Genomic DNA, 18,218 nt, shown 5'->3' on the forward strand with positions numbered 1-18,218 from the left:
GATGCCACTTCACAGGAAGTGAGACCCACTACTGCTCTTTCAGCCTCCCTCTAGATTTTCCTCCCCCCACCTCTTTCTCTGATGGAAGATTTTAGACTTGTTCTTCTGTGTGTCCCAAACCACATTTTTAGGCCATTTTCAGGTCATTTATGCAGGCTAATCTGGCTAAATCTAGGATAGTTTGAGTTAATAACTTTGTAGCCTACATTATTTAGGACAGGCTTATTTTACAAACCAAGGACTTGGAAGGGAGCAGGGAGAATTAATACGAATACATTTATGGTTGTGGCTTGTATTTATAAGACAGTAATACGGGGGAGAAAGGAGTGATCTTGTAAGAAAGAGAACAAAGGAAAGAAAATAACATCTGCCTTAAAGAAAGACTGGAATGATATCATTTGTAGACAGGCAGACATACAGAAACTAAAGTTTTAAAGCATCCCAAAAAAACAAAAAACAAAAATATCTCCGAGTTCAAATTTAACTCTCATGCGTGCACATTTACATACAAGCTCCACACGCTAAACGTATGTATCTTGGCATGGAGGTGTCAGCATCGGCTCTCTCGTGTCAGCAGATGAGAGGCCTGTGCAAACTCAGCGGAAAGAAAAGGCCTATTTAACAAGGCGGTGAGGAGAGGACGGCTTCAGCGGAAAGACCTTTAGAGTCCACGAGGCAGCGTCCAACACAAATTCTCCACAAACATCTTTCCACAGCAGACCGGTCGGCTCGGTCAAACTAAAGCACTCTGAACTGCTCTGACTCATTTTTCTACTGAAGTGTAAGGGTCAGGAGACAAAAGTGAGAGTGGATAAAGATAAATACGCCATCAGAACTGAGAATATAGATTATCCACTGGTGCATTTTCACTAACATTATGCATGCAGTGACAGCTTTTTGAGGGTGGAAGGATTAAAATGTGCTGAGCGGTCTGTTGGAGGTGGTGACTGAAAAAAAAAAAGATCCAAAGTGACTGAAATGTTATATATTTTCCATGACTCCACATAGCTGCATGATCTGTTTATATACGTTATATTTTTTCAGCATCTTGATATTGCTGTGATAAGGCTCCTTTTTGTCCTTTCTATATAATGGGTCATGAGTTATCAATCTACCACATAAGGTTGACACCGGTAAATGTTTTTAACCATTAACCTGACTAAACAAATAAAGTCAACTTATAATCAAGATGTAACCAGTTTAACTTTTCTTCATGCGTGCAACGGATTACGAAACTCCTCCTCCTCAAAGGTTTTAGAGTTTGGACAGTTTGAAACATGTGAAAATGTCCTCTCTGGCCTGTTCTTACACTAACTCGCCACTAGATGGAGACACATTTCCATTTACATGAGCTGACATCCAAGCAGGGTGACTCACAGTGAATGTAACAGAACAATGAGCTTAATAATTCATCATTTGCCACAATTGTAAGAAGGTCAAGGTCTGTGATCATACAGTGATAACAGAGCTGCTTGGAAAAGAGATAGGGCAGGTAGATTCACGGAGCAAATAAAGGAAGGGGCAGGATGAGGATCGGATAGACAGAGATTGAGGAAGAGGAGGTGATAAGAGGCAATTCTTGAAAAAGGTGACAGACGTGGGAAGGCAATCTCCTGGAAATTCTCTGCTTCTGTTCACTGTATAATGGCGGGACATGACAGACTGTCACAACAAGTCTTAGCCAACCGGACTCAGGGTTTCTTTCATATTAATACATGTAATATGGTAGTTTTCATTAAGGCTTTTTCAAGCTGCATGTCAAAGCTGCTGTGATGTGTTAAGTGAAAAGTCTTCTAGTCTTCCTCTGTGTGTGTGTGGGAGGGCTGGTTCAGGTCAGGGTCAACATGACACCCGCTGAGCCTCCCTGGGTTGGTGAAGCACCCTCTCACACAGTGTTACACACAAGTTTTCACACAGGACATGCAGTCACACAAACACATTCAGCCGCAGGGCATGAAAAGAGACTCTGCTAACCTCTGGCCTACTGATATGAAGGAGGGGATGAATACATGACAGGACCACAGACACTGCAATATGCAGATAAAAACAATCTGAAAACTACCAGTAGTTTTATATAATTAGTATATTGGCACTATATCAGAATTTAATATAATGGCAAGGACCAAACAAATATCCATTTCATGAAAGCTTTTACATCAGCTGTTCTAAATCCCTGGTGTCTTAGTGTGTTTTTATATTTCCAGCAGCAGCAGTTTATTTGGAATAAACAGAAGAGCAGATGGTATTCAGCATGTGCACTGATAGCCACTGTGACTGAACAAACAAAGAAAAGACTAACAGCCACAATACATAGATTCTCATTTCATTAACTGTAAATCCAAAGACAAAAAGCACCAAAGCACCAACATTGATTGATTGACATGTAAAAAATTAGCAAGTTTTAAAAAAATTACAACTGTGTGGATAATTACAGTAATGTATTCTCATTGACACACAGAATGGCAGATTGGTGCCGATGGCGTCAAACCCCATCTGGGTCAGTGGTCATTTCCTGCTGCTGTGAATGTGCCACCTGCAGTGTGCTGCAGGCAGTCCAGCTATTGCGGCTAATCGCTAACAATTACAGAGGGTAAAGATCTGGAAACTAACTTCAGAAAGAAACAAACAGCCCAGAAAAGAGAAAGACTGTCATCACAGATGAAGCCTGGGGTAAATAGTCCCAAATGAAACTTCTACTGCTAATACCAGCAGAAACTTTAACTGTAGTACACTCTAAGCTCTAAAAATACTCTGATGCCACTTAGAATTTGGAAACTTGAGAGTTTAGATAATATGATTAATACTGGTTACTGGTTAATAGTGCACCTTTTACTAAACATCACATAATACTTGTTTTTATCAGTTAGTTGTAAATAAAATCAACTTGTAAAACATGAAACGCTCTTCATATGGTTAATGATTATTTGGTTACCTTTAGGTTTAATTACATGATCATCATGAGGTCATGGCTTAACAGAGATTGTTTTGAAGACTCTTCCTTGTTGGTGCATTAAAAAAAACTCTAACATCTGATATTTGAGAGCGGACTGTTGAGAGGTTTGCATTCACAAGAATAATCAAGGATAATGTGACTTTGGCTGTTTCTTGCCTTAAATAACTGATTGCAGTTCAACAGGAAACTCTCTTGTGCTGAATGTTGGACATTCACTTGAAAGCACCAAGTATAAGCTAGTTGATGGGCTTAAACCTACACAACTACCAGTATAGTCTTTAAGGCCTTTCAGGATCTTGAAAAATATTCTACATAAGCAACTTGCCTGGAGCTGAACCACACCTGAGCCAATCAGTCATCTAGCATGTAATCACAACCTGGAACATCCAGGTCACACGTTCCCTCTCTCTTCCCATCTGTCACATTATTCCCGTGTGTTCAAGTTCAAGTGTGGCGGACTGCTACTGATTCATACCTGCCTCTTTATGTATGTATGTGTGTGTGTGTGTGTGTGTGTGTGCGCTCTTACCCCAGACAGCAGGCCCTCTGGTGGTGTGGGAGAGACTGTTTCTCCGTCGGGCCCTTGGGGCGCGCACAGCTGGGGCGACATGGTGGGGGATTCATCTATATAGGGCAGCGTCTCTGAGCCATCCTGAGACTTGCCGTCCTCTGCCCCGTCCCCCTCGTAGCCATCTGTGTTGTAGTTAAAGTCTGGAGGACAGAGAGGCGGGGAGAGAGAGAGATGCTGGTTAGCATTTTACCACAGAGAACAAGTCCATTGCTGGGCTCAAATGCAATTATTTATTTCTGCAGAGCCAAAAAAGACAAACATCCAGCTGCTAATTCAATAAAGTGTCACAAGTAACTTGCTTAATGTTTCTCTGGTTTTCTAAAGGTATCACATGATTAGGCTTAGTGTCAGTATTGAGGTCAAAATTCATATCCTGTGACAATGCTGGCGTTCAGGCCTGAGTAACAGTGACAGCTCCAGTGGAAAGGAACAACGCCGACTCTGAAACGGCTCCTGTCCTGCCTTCACACGCAGCACCAGTGAGGAGAACACGGAATAACAAAAAGGCATGTATGAGATATAAAAAGCCTGTCAGACATAAAAAACAGTGAGTCGACTTGAAGCCTTTCATATCTGGTGTCTTATTAGAGAGGAGAGGTGTATTTCTGATGGGCAGTCACACCTCTTTGCTGCCTCGTAGGGGAGAGGAGTGACATTCTCTGCAGACAAACAGCATCATGGCTGTACTCGATGAAAAACAAGCTCATGTAATGGTCAACTGTTATAATAAAGTAGATCAAAAACACAAGCAACACTGGTGTACTGTCAGGAACAGAGGGAGGAATTAGTTACTAAGTGACAGTCAGTAATTTTAGAGATTCTTAGATGTTCTCCTTTTTTTTTACCCTGATGGGAGGCAAATCCTTTTTATCTATACATTTCCTTTATGAACTTGGAATAGCAGCAGTGCACGCACCAAAGCTTGTGTCAATCTGTACAAAAAGCCTTACAGCAGTGGACCGGAGTAAAAGCAAAACCAAATGTTTGGAGAGCGCTTCATGTGGGAGGTGCGTAGGTAAGCATATCTGCCTGCCAATGACCTACGCTGAGCTCACGCCACCACTTAATAGTAGAGCTGTGTGTGAATTCACCATCGTCACACAGACATACGTGCTCAACAAGGCGTGTTTGTGTGTGTGTGTGTGTGCACAAAGATATCAGACAATCCTAACGAGCCACAAACGAGAACTAATTGGAAAATAAAAGCAGGGGTAAATCCCCACTGGGACTACACACACCATCAAGCTAATGTTGATGGGTGCCTACAGTGGCCGACACACTGCCGTCTGTCACCTCCTGACATGCACCATAACCCATAGTCACTGGACCACCCACCTGCCAATCAAAAAGCAAAAGAAAAATCCCTCCATCTGTTATGTGCATGCAAGTATGTGAGTGGAGCGTGCAGAGTCACCGCTACCATATGGTTTATTTGTAGCTGTTGGGCAAATAGCTGACAAATGGTGCATTTGGGTCTTAGCTGACTTAGTGATGCATGTGCAAAAAAAAAAAAACACTGACAGTGCGCTCAAGCACTGAAAACGAAGAGTAGAACATGAGACAACAGGGAGAGGATGGTGTTAAAATACTGTGGTAAGGTCACTTGTCCAACACCAACTGTGCCATGATCATGCCATAGAAAAGATCGGCTCTTCCAACATACAAGTGTGTGTGTGTGTGTGTGTGTGTGTGTGTGTGTGTTCGTTTTTTTCCTCGCTCCTCCATCTGTTCCCTCTCTGGCTCTTCTGTACACCTTCTGGCCTCCTGACATGCTAGTTTGTCCCTGTTTGTGTGAGTGTGTGTGAGAGTGAAGTATTGATGTTATAAAACCAAACTATGAGCTGGAAGGAACGTTTTAGACTCGGGGCTGCTATTGAGTGTAGGACTCAGTGTTCCCATAGACCCAGTGAACACTGCACACCTGGTTTCTGTGTGGACTTCACATGTTTTTGTGGGATTTTTCTCCAGGTGCTACAGTTTTCCTCACTTATCTCAGAGACGTGTAGGTTAGGTGAACTGGAAAGTGTGAATATGAGTTAGAATGTGATTGTGTTTCTTAAGTGTGCAAGTGTAGCAACCTTGAACAGGATAAATTGGCATAGAAAAAAAAAGATGGATAGCACAGAAATCCTTACACGGTGCACTCCACAAAGCACTCGTCTAGACGAGCACTAAAGTCTGTTCCCTCTTTTACAAAGATGTAGGCCATGATTCATTTCTATTGGCAGAAACATCAATAGGCAGCAGAAATCATTTAGAAATACAGTCCCTACTGTGGGGAGCAGGGAGCCAGTCAATCATGGAGAACGGAGTTGGAGCGGCGAAGACAAAGCAGAGCAAATGGGCTGAATGTAAACTCGACTCTCTGGCTCATGAACTGCACACGCGCACAAGCTGTGTGCTTACACGCTTTACTTACACTCGTCTGAGCTCTCATGCATTTGCTAGTTGATTGTCTGCTGTGTGTGCAACGTGTGTTCCACTGTTAATGTGAGTCATTAGAGTCCGTTTGTTTTTGAATGAATCTCGCTGAGTGCAATTTGGTGTGTGAGTGGTCATTATTTCTCCTTATTATATCTGATGAGCTCTACTAATGCAAGAAAGACACAGATACAGAGAGAAAGAGAGAGAGAGAAGTAGAGACAAAAGATTGTGAGAACGTCTCTTTCGCCTGGCTGAGCTGCTGCTTGGACACTCAGTGATGATATCAGACTAAGATCCAACACAGTCTCAGGACAGAGGAGATCAAGGAGACAGAAATGAAGGTTGTGTATTCAGTAACACTCTGACATTGTATCCATATATAGTGTAACTCAGTTATTTAGTAGAAAACATTACATATGCACAAACACCTACAGTGTAAAAGCTCAGTGCTTTGGTCATTCAGTTATATCAGCTAATATTGTATGATTACACATAATTGGCCACTTCTATTCATTCATTTGAGTTAAATGTTTTCCCACATGATACACAACCATTGGTATTTTAGGTCCAAAAGGCATTTGAGACATTTGATTACTCGTGTTGTCCAAATGGACTATTTACAGGTCATGTGTTGACGTCTGTTCCCCCTCGAATAGTGTTTCCCTCCCGTAGAGTCAACTCTGTGGTTGGGGTTAGGGCTTAGGTTGCAGTTATGGTTAGGCGTAGCAGAGATGACTGGTTGGGGTTAGAGATGAAGTTGGGTGCAGGTGCATGTTAAGGGAAACACATATCAACAGGGAAACAGACTTTAAGGCAACACCGACATGCCTATGTCCTTCTAATCCTGCTCATCTCGGCTGATTTGTCAAAACAGAAACTGAAAACATGTTTGTTGTCGGTTTCAGGTGTCAATATTTGAATAAATGCAAACAGGTAGGACATAGTAGATGCACAATAAAAGTTAGTAACGTTTCTAATAATCTAGTTACTAGATTAAACTGATATTGACAGTATCAGATAAAATGGAGTAAACAATAACATACTTTAAGTATAGAAATATAATCATGTTTTATGTATGTTGAAGTTTAGTTTAAGGGAAATAAAGCCATCAGTTTTAAACTAAAATGATTTGTCATTCAAAAGTTAAATGTTGCAAGTCATGTCATCATCAGTAGACCTTTACATCAGTATCAAGAACCAATATTTTGCCATTTGCTGATTAATGTTACAATGTATAGGAAGAATTAGTGTGCAGCGTGCACTATGCACATTCTTTAGAACCAGGAAGTTGGTTTCTAACTGTTGTAGGTATGCCTGTACATGAATTTAGATATTTTGTTCAGTATTTAGTCTCAATGATAGTTTGTTTCCACAGCATTTTGGTATTCATACTTTTAAAAAGGTAAAAACTCCAGTCATACAACCCTACAGTATGAAGGCCAACACCAGCACACTACTGCATATTTATAGGGGTTATACTATAGAGACCATCAGATATAACAGGAGAAGATTTTTCCCATACCTAACCACCCTGCCTGCACCGTATCTCACAAGAGCCCTGTTATAAATGAATATGTATTACTGGATGACAATTGTTTCAATAATTAAAAAGGAACAAAAGTCATTAAAACATTTTTTAATTAATTTTGCTTGGTGAAATTGAACATTTCGGTAATACCATCATTGTTCCATTATTGGTAGGTGAAACTAGAGTCACAGATAAATCATACCACGTGTGACTCCAGTTTCTTGCGTGCTGCGGTATGTAATATCTATCTCATTGCAATTTCCGAAAAAAACCTTTGATGTGTTTGAAGCTGAGGTCACAGGAGATATCCAGTCTGCATAGAGGAACGATATCTGACTGAGAAAGGTGGAAGCATAAGTTTTATAACTAGCAGCTGAGCAAAAGTGTGAAAAAACTGAGTGTGTGCAGTTCATGTGTTCAGAGAGGGAAAGCGATGTTTCTGAATGAGGGCTGTATTATCTTCCTGTTTCCTACATTTGTCTTTCAGCACTCCTGTTCCACACTGCTTTTCCCGAAAACCCATTAATATGCAATTAAGCTGGATATTAGAGACATTAGGAAACTGTGCTACCTGAAAATGAATACACTCTTTTTCACTTTGTTCCAGATTTTTTTTTTTTTTTTTTTTAAACAAACTGGTTTACTGAGACAAGTTTTCCCAGACAAGATACAAATTTACATTAAAAGCTCTGCATCAGTGTTGTCATATGCTTATGAAAAGGAATTTATGGGTTTAATTTAGTTTTTTATTATATCACAATATCACAAACTGTCACAGGAAACTCTCCCACAGTCACAATGTTGACATGAACTAATGACTCAGAAGACCATGGAGAGGGTTTTTTTTTTTTTTTTCAGTGCAGAGGATTAATCAGTTCTAACTTGTTATTACTGTTCAATGGCGCAATCCTCCACATACACACATTTTAAAAAGGGTTAAAACGGGGACAAGCTGAACATGACATGCGATTAAACAGGAGATAACGCCGAGTAAAAAGGATTGACTTGCAGGGGAGGAAGATTCTATTGACAAATCAATACAACCTCAGTCTGGCACATCGCTACAGTGAAGCGAACACACCCACAGACCGGCGGAATCACCCAGTCAAACACAGGTCGACCAGACTCACCGTTGTTGGAGAGGAGAGAGCGAATGACACAGGCAGCCTCGAAGAAGAAAGCCATGAGTGTGTTGGCGAGGTGTGTGTTTTGTCTGACTAAAACACCTTTCACTGGCAGCCTTCCATGTCACCAAGGCAGTCGGGCGAACACTGTGTCACACCTCATGTCCTGCTGGTCCCGTTTCTTCGACTCATATTCGACAACACAGACCGAGAAGCTCGCTCAACTGTCCCGCTGGAGGAGTGATATGAAAATAAGAGAGCTGGTTTGAAGCTGTTCAGTGCTCAGTTGAATGCTGCCACTGTTATAAACCTTTCAGCCCTCATTCAAATGAAGGCAACAACACCCACATCCTAAGAGGAAGCAACAAACTACGCACAAAGAGTAATTACTGTATGGAAGCTATGAAACGTAGTATTGAGTACATGAACATGCTTCTCTATCCGCTGAATATTGTCACATCACTTCCCAGTTGGCCAATAAATACTGTCCCGGTATAGTTTGTGGGTCATGTAGCTATAATAATCAATATTGTGGGTGTATGTGCATGAATTGTACTATGAGGAACCAACCAAAACTGGTTTTCTGGTTCAGATACTCAATAATTTAACCACTTGTCAAACAACATGATGGAAAGTCAACTACCCAAACCAAACACTGGAACTCAAAAAACTGCTGCGGTGAAGCCAGTTCTGGATTAGAGGAGTCTTCACATTTGGAAATCATTCAAATCATGTTGTTGTGGAGAGCCGACAAGCTGCGATGAACACGGCAAGTATCAACCAAACTGTGATTAACCATTTACAGGACTATTTGAATATGTAGTTTGGGTTTTTCCAGACAAACAATTTCCCCCAACTGGCTGATATCAAATAGGGAACCAGGTTCGACATACAATCACTGGCTCATTTGTATAAGTAAATGGTGCGCTGTCTATTAGATTTACAGCAAAAGTCTGTCTAAACCTGAGAGGAAGCAGAAAATCTCCTGTGGCCAACACAGGATGCTCTTCTACTGCTGTGTGTGTGTGTGCAACCTCCAGCATGTTTGTTTTGGAAGCAGAATTACACTTAAAGCACCAGAGAGCTGCGGCTCAAAGGATTGAGTGTCTGACAAAAACAGTTCCTGACAGGCTCTATCCAAGCTTGGCTACACTAGGCGTGCTTTCTCTTGTATTACAGATTTTTTTCTTGTTATTATAGATTTTTCATCTCAACCTCTTTACTTGTGTTTCTGTTGGATCTTATCTCAATTAGGAAAATGTGACTATCATTTATGCCAACTGTAATAGAGAGGTGTTGCTCTACGTTGGTGCAGAAATCAACAGAACACCTACAAAAGGTCACACACTGAGTGAGCATGCAAGGGTTCACTGTCTGACAAATGGCGCCAAGTTGACCTTTACAGACACAATGGCTGACCTGACAGTCACCGAGCACACTCAAAAATAAGTGAGCATTTGAGTGCCACCGAAGGAATATGTTTTCTATGTGCACAGGTGGCACTCAAATGCTGACGGTCATTAGTGTACCATTGACTAAACTGAGAGAGGCATACTCTAACAAACTACCAGTGGAGACCACAGAGCTACACTTTGAGGAAGATAAAACCACATGTACAACGTTCATATCCTGCTTGTGCTGACAGAAGCAGGAGCGCCTGCAGAGAGCTTTAAAGAATAAAAGCTTTGATTAAAATGGGGTTTTAATGTTGAGGATGGAGATGTAGACCAGTCATAGTGCACGTGCATGATTGCTACCACAAGTTTATGATAGTCAAACCATTTATTGTACCATTCTGCTGCTGTGACCTCAAAACGGTAATTAAACAGCTAATAACTGAAGCTATGAGAGTAGAGAGAGATAGTGACAAGACTATCTGCCCTTTCCATTTAAGTCTGAACATTGTTCAAGGTATAAATAAATAGTTGCTGGCTTTTTTGTTTTTTTTCTAAAACAGCTAAACAGAAGGCAGATTTATTCTTTTCTGTTATTGAATACTGTTTATTCCCTCTGATTAATGTTTAATACATTCTAAGAGTTTTGAGTATTGTTGTCTGGTTCATTGAGTCTACTGGCAGTTGAGAAATTTGTATCCCCACAACAGTGGATTTCTGTGTAAAATGTAGGTTATGCTGTGAGAAGGCAAATATCGCCCCGGCATAACAACTATGAGAACAGTGACTGACCCCCACTGTGCTCACCGCCTCTGTCCTCATACAGGCCAGCTCACACAGTTCAAACCTCCGGCTAAGAGATGTGGTGAGGAATACTCTAAACAAACACACACACACACACACACACTGAGATGGGGGTGTTTCCCCGTCTCGTTCTTCCTCGTTCAGCTCTGCTAGGGAGGCGGGTGAAGACAAACGCGGAGACACAATGCCAGCCGCTTTGAATAACACACAGCCGGCGACGCTGGTGCGTTCACGGACCTTGCTGCATCCTGTAATGTTCGAAAAATTTTTAAAAAGATATACCAAAAAATAAAAAAAGTGCAGTGATGATGGTAATAAGCTCAGCCCCACGGTAGGCATCACATGCGGTTATCGTCACAGCCCTAGTAAAATGTCAAAGCAAATACAGAAAGAAGAGTTGCTTTGATTCTGAGGGATTGACTCCAAAGCCTGACATTTCCGCTGATGTTTTATAATACTGAAATACCGAAAAGGTCATGTTATGAAACTTGTGACATGACGTCATCACCATATGGCCGGTAATTCACGGGATTAGAAAAAATATATATATGTCAAGAGTGTTACATGTGAGATATAAGTATATTATTAACATGGGTTGGGTTTTCCTTCATCTACAATGAAAACTAAAAACACCAGTCTGTGCATCATGTATTTTATGGTGCTCTCTCGCTCACTCCACATAATGCTTGGGGAAATTAGTGCAGCCCTGGAGGAAACACAGACACTCTCACTGTGTCACTCACACCATAGATACACACTCTACCCAATTACTAACAGGCTCTGATGTGTGTTGATCGGGTTAAATCAATGAGGCTTTAGCTAATATGGGGGACTTGCACCGGAAAACCTTTCAAACCGGGTAAATACGCGCACACACAAACACTCATAGAGCAATCTAATCTGCAATTGTAGAATTGCTCACTTCAGCAACTGCTTAAGTGTATGTGACAGAATGTAACAGCCAAGTGTTGAAATCCGCCTTGTACGGAGAAAATTACCTCAGCGCTTTCAGAGCAACTAGTTCCACATGTGGTGGAAGAACATTTATCACAGAGGGATCAAAGTGAACGCGATGAGATAAATCAGAAAAATGAATGAAATGCTGCCAATACTCTCCTCACAGTACAGCGCAATAAAGTCTCCTTTTGAAATAAATGAGTAATAGTGTAATAGTCCTCAATCTCTGATGCTATTTATGTTGCTATCACACCTTAAAATATTCTTCCCTGATGCGTTCAAAGAAGCTCTAAACTGTGACATTTGAGTATAAATTACTAAGCAGCGACCTGTTTAATGCAAAAATTGATGTAATTCAAATTATTCTTTTCAGTACTATGTTGCATTATTTTTTCCTCAAGGGTTTGGTTTTTAGACAACATAGCGTGTGAATGCAATAGCAGCCGGCTCTCAAATCTCACACCAAGGAAGGGTTCCCCCTGCCTGCAGCTGCACTAAAAAAATCAATGAGGTAACTTTGACAAAACATAAAGCAGCAGACTAAATGTTCCTGTCACACAATTTGTAGTTAAAGGGATTAAACATGTAAAACCTATGTCATCCTTTAAAGAGGTCAGAGGTGAAGGGTTGAATGACAGGTTAGTGTTTACACGCCATAATTTGAGAGCCATGAAGCGCTTTTTCATCAATACTACCCTAATGTGATTTTTGCCAGTGACAGCTGGCAGCAGAGAAACAAAGGATTCGGGTAATGCAGAGAGTCCAGAGGTTCTCCAGAGAATTAGCGCTGAGGTGTGCGTGACAGTAGATTTGGTCTGTCATCTCTGCTACGTAATAAAGTCTAAATATTGTTGCATAAGCAACCGGTTGAATCTGCAATCCCATCCCTGCCACCCATTGACCTCGGCCCAGTGTCAGCTCACATCACTCTCACTGTTAACTTCTCCTGACGGACGGCTCTAAATCCACCTGTCACTCTCAATAACCAGCCCTCGTTTCTGTGGCAAGGACAAAGGCTGCCATGACAACTGGTCAGGTTGATGTAAATGCTTCTTGCTTGCCAATAAGCCGTTTGGTCGTGTCGGGAGGTAGCCGATGTTCTTGACAGGACTATTTGTACCGGAGGAAACTTTTAAAACTGAACACTCCGAGCCCTCGGCTAGTGACTGAGGGCTCCACAGAGAGAGAATACTCTGCTATAGACTGTGTGTGACTCCCTCGCCCACCCCTCCACACTAAACAATAAGCCTCTGCAGAGATAATACAGCAAAGCACGTACACTGCAAAAGATGAAATCTAGCCCCGTGAACGTACTAGATCTGCAGTATATGTGCATCACAGCTCACCTTTCAGCTTTTGTTTTGTTTTGTTCCTCTTTAATGTGACCGCAGCTTGTATGTCTGTTACTGCTTCACATTAATAATAGAGAAATGGTTAATAGGAAAACATCCTCTACAAAATACAGATTAGCTAAAACAGCACACTTCCTATGAGAGTTTTACAGTGGTCAACTCTAATGCAGTTAGAAGGTTTCTCCCATGCTGCTGAGGTTAAGTGGTAATATCAAAATGGCATTTTAAAGCATAAGGGTGGGATGCTTTCAGCCAGGAAGGCAGCCACACAGCAAGAATACAAGACAAGAAGCAAAGAGGGTTTGAAACACTAAAAACCTATAACCTCACCTGTGCTGTATCGTCTCCTCACACACGCACTGGGCAGCTGAGTGACAGCTCTACTGCCAGGTGATATCACATGGAAGGACCCCTGCTTAAAGCTGCTACAGCAGGTGGGCCAGTCTCCAGCTGTTTAAAGGGGACCTATTATGCTTATTTCCAGCTCTACATTTTTATTCTGGGACTCCACTAGAGTTGCTTTGCATGATTCACAGTTCAATAAACTCCTTATTTATCTTATACTGGCCCTTTATGCAGCCCCTCAGTTCAGCCTCTGTCTCTTAACGGGCAGTCTTAGCTCCTGTCTCTTTAAGGCCCTGCTCCCGATGAGCCCACTCTGTTCTGATTGGCCAGTTTTCAGGAAACTGCCAAGGGGCAGCTGTATCACAGTCCTGTTAAGTTATCGCAGATACAAACCAACATTTCCTGCTTTTCTGCTTCAAATTAAAAGCTTTTTAATAACGAAATAACAGGAGGAGGGGAATTTATAGGAAATGAAATGTGTTCCTTACTGAATTAGCAGAGCTTCATTAGTGGTGCTAAAAACCGGTCTAAACAACAACACACAGAGATATTTGGAGCTCTTTGTTCAGCAGATCAGTCGGAAATAATGCAGGGAGAAATAGTAAAAGCAGAGTGATGATGATGTTTGATGAAGAGCTGCAGATGACCAGCACACCTCCAACAGATAAACTACTTATTTTACTTTGCCCTGCTGTGTAACGGAAAAACAGTCACAGCGTGCCAGCCCAACTCCAGTCATGGCTCTACGTGACTTCCTCCAAAACAATGGAAAGACACCATAATGTTAGCGGAGTGGAGCAGTGAACTTGTGCGCTGTGTGTGGAGCAGATGACCATGTAGAGAAGTCCATCACAAACCAACGTCAGCTCAGGCTGAAAGTAGAAGAAAACGTTGGAAACCGAGCGTTCAGAGCAGACTGAAGCCAGTGCTTTTTGCTCACAGGGATTACTTCTATATACGTTTACCACATTATCTGACACTTTAGCCACGTTTCATATGAACATCCGACATCGTGAAATCATATATATGACTGAAAATAAGGAAAAGCAAATTAACTACACCGAGCATTCAGTTGAAGCCAGAGTCAACGAATGGCTGCTTCTGTAAGATCACCTTTATGCTCAGACATGAAAGGGTTTTTTTTTTAAAATCTCTTAAAGTCTTTTTTAAGAGCGGGTCGCAGCTGTGTGTGCATGTGTGTCCGAGGGGCAGTAATGTGATGGGTGAGTGGGACTACAGGAATCTGCAAAGGCATCCATCACACAGCCAACATGTCCACTGTGCTACTTGGGACTGACAGAAGCATCCCAAAAACACAGAAACATACACAGCAGCAAGTGCATACAAGAACCTGAACGGCAGACATAAGCATACAAACAACAAGCAAGACTCTGAATCATAATGTGTCAGTGAGGGAAAAAAAGGAGCTAGAATTGAAATTTACTGCTATATGGAAAGATGAAACACTGAGAATAGGTTAGTATGCGAGTGTAGTCGTCCTCTGCGAGGCTACTGTACCTGCGTGCTGAGATAACTGATTCTCTCATTGCCTACCTCTGAATAAACTCATATACATAATGTAGTGGCAGCGACGGCTTTGTATCAGTATTCTGTGTGAGTGTGAGCAGAGAAACAGTGGCAGCAGAGTTTGTTTATGTGGTGCAACAATACTATGTGTTGACCTAAATGACCTAAAGACAGATGAGTCAGCACTAATGCAAACATGAGTGACCTCTGCAAATGCTTAGTTTTTTCCAAATCCATTCTACTATTCTTATGGTAAAAACATATCCTTCTACCTACAAATTGATTCAAAAGGACAAAGTCATTCTCACATTAGCTATGTGGATTTTTGTGTGTATGTATTGATAAATGATAAATTAATATTTTGTGTAAAAAGCAATTTAAAAAAGTGAATGTAAGAAATCAATATAACATGATGATGATGTATTGATTAAATTACATTACAATTCATTACAATATATATACATTGAAAGAGTGGTCACATACTGGCCCTGAAGCAATCCCCCTCTAATTCAATTCCACTTTAAGTGATGGGGCCAAAATACACAGTCCTTTTTAATAACGCATAAATGCTTTCTGAAGTGACTTTAAAGCTAATATAAGGCTTCAGTGGTCTGAGTTACAAAAATCAAATAGATATATTTGAAATCTTCAGTATTTTTAGTGCAAAACTAATTCTTGCTGTTCCTCCATCGTAGCTCAGTAAGGAAACACTGTCTATAAAACAGGCATGACGAGGGAATTCTGTAGTAAAAAGACTGTACTGTAAGTTTGGAAGTTACCCACCTGATTTGTATAATTCAAACTGCTGAAGCCTCATATTAGATTCAGCTAAATCACAGCCAGTGTGGACAGGAAGAATGCTAACAGCCACCAATAACACTGTCGATGTACACATGAGTACTATAATAAAGTAGACTTGTAAACATGTGATCCTATCTTTAAAGCTTTTATGGTTTTATGAAAAGATTTCCTTCAAACAAGTCCACACATTTTCAAAACCCTGATGTAGAACCATCTAGTTATATTCTCACATACTGACACACATGATCCACAATGACTGAGAAAAATCCACGTTATCAAACAGTTAGTATCAAAAAAAAAAGGTAAATAGAATATGTGTATTAGCACAAAGCAAAAATCGGATATGTTCAGCCTCCTTTGGACAAAAAAACCCAGAAGAAAACAGCCCCTATAGAATCTATAATGTCATCCTCCCAGCTCTCTCTCTCTCTCTCTCTCTCTCTTGTCCATCTATAAGAGCTTAGACCCGCTGTGCAAAGTTGCAAACTAATAAAGTCAGGGGGAGAAAAAGTTGCTGCTGCAGTGTGAGAATTCAATCAGGAAGTTCTTGCTGCCTTGCTCAGCAATTTTATAAGGAGGAGAGGGATTACATCATGCCCTGCAGCCAGCTAACATTATACTGTGTGGGCACAAGAAGCAGCCCTGCAAACTGCCTCTGTATAAGGGGCTCGGCTGCAGTGACTGAGCACACACACACACACACAAATAAACACTCATTTTCACAATAGAGATGTGTGTTTATGAGCCAAGGCTGTTGTGCACCTTTAAGTTTCTTTGGGGAGGTAATTACATGAGGAGAAAGCACAACACGTCTGTACAAGTTTATTTTTTTTATTATTCAACCGTTTTTACTGTATATATACCGAACGTGTTTGTGTGTTTTTGTGTGTGTGTGTTCAGGATGGTTGAAGATATTCCTCTGCGTCTTCCGTGTCGCTCTCACAAGATGTAGGGGAGCTCAACCATAACAGATCCAATTCCCCGAAGACCGGATAAAAGACAGAGAGAGGAGAATGAAAACAAAAAGACGGAGTGGTGCCTCCTGCTCTACTTCTAGTCTTCCCGGCCCTGTGGAGCCATGACAGCGTGACAGTACATCAGTGGTTTGACAGATGTGTGGTCATTGTGTGTGTGTGTGTGTGTGTGTGATGACTGTGTACATGTAGGCTTTTACACCTCCCTGTCTTGCAGTCATCAATCAGGACACTAGGGAAATTAAAAAGCCTTTATGAAGGTCTATCTTTACAGCCCGGGTCCCGTTATTCCACTCATCAACATAAAGTATTTCCACAGCAGTGAGACTCTGAGGACACAACCAGCAGCAATATAGTTATCAATTGAAACCAATGTTATTCCACCGCATGCAGATGCTTCAAATGAAAAGCTCTAAAATGAGAAAAAGGGGAGCTTTGGTGAGTGTATAGCCCTGTGGGAAGGTTTAAAACATAAAATGTCCAAATGTAGTGATTATATATCGTATCAACAGTATTCAGAATTGGCCAGAGTGTGCAGGTGCTATTTAACTGATTGTTTCAGCCACTTGTTATGAAACTCTACAGATGGAAAAGAACCTTTTGAATAAAACCATAGCGCCTGATTTACTGCTTCATTAGCTTTCATTTTCTTGTGAACCAGGCCCAAAAATCGTCAAAAGTCTTTCTGCTTACGCACTGTCTGTTCAAAAACCATTCAGAAGCCAACGTTAAACCTGCGGGCTGACAGCAAACAGCCGCCGGCCAGAGAGCCAGATGTGGAGCGACAGATTGTGTTCTTTACCGCATGCTGCCTCCCCCAGGTTCAGTTCAGTTCAGTTCACATCTTTTTTGTCCCTCCAGGGTGAAATCTCAACTGTGATCAATCCAGCTTAGGTAGCGATCAATATGCAAACACATCCACCCTCTTCCATACACACAGACACAGATCGTCAAACAATTACATCGACGGACACGTGAGTGAACACACGGCCACATGTGCACACAAGAGACAGATGGGCAGATGTTTGGAGAGAGAGGTCTCGCTGCACAATGACAGATTCTGATTTAGCTTGTTATTTGAGCATTAAATTGGGATTTTATTTGACAAGTAAGTTCGGTGTCTCTGGATATGGCTCAAGTGTTGGTGGAGATATTTGTGAACAGATGTTAGCAGCACAGGAGTCCTCTACAACGCAGTTCTTTACAAGGACGAGTCAAGGGTTGAAAAAAAAAAAAAAGCTGTGATATGTGCAATTGCCATTACGAATGCAAAAACACATGCAAAACATTTTCCATACCTTTTGGGATCATCGGTATATTTGAAACCCATCTGATTAACCACAGAGCCACTCCAGCTTTTAAAATGAAAATGGCTCACTGAAGCACCGACGAGTGAAGTCTGACATGATGCTGCAGACCTCACGCTTTAGGCAGGCTCGGTTGTGGCTCAGCTGTATGCCGAAT

At 41.4% G+C, this 18,218-nt stretch overlaps 1 protein-coding gene across 3 annotated transcripts in view; it reads right to left on the reverse strand.

Moving 5' to 3' along the window:
- abr (ABR activator of RhoGEF and GTPase) overlaps positions 1 to 18,218 on the reverse strand; it is a 131,754-nt gene that overhangs the window by 77,807 nt on the left and 35,729 nt on the right. For 2 of the 3 annotated variants that reach the window (XM_067607562.1, XM_067607563.1), the window contains exon 2: positions 3,483 to 3,664. In XM_067607562.1, coding sequence (XP_067463663.1) covers positions 3,483 to 3,664 — 182 coding nt within the window. Of the gene's footprint in view, positions 1 to 3,482; positions 3,665 to 8,606; positions 8,773 to 18,218 lie in introns of those variants that run through there. The other variant, XM_067607564.1, reaches the window with a different exon arrangement.

The sequence above is a fragment of the Thunnus thynnus genome, chromosome 13, assembly GCF_963924715.1.
Source record: "Thunnus thynnus chromosome 13, fThuThy2.1, whole genome shotgun sequence".
Taxonomy (NCBI): domain Eukaryota; kingdom Metazoa; phylum Chordata; class Actinopteri; order Scombriformes; family Scombridae; genus Thunnus; species Thunnus thynnus.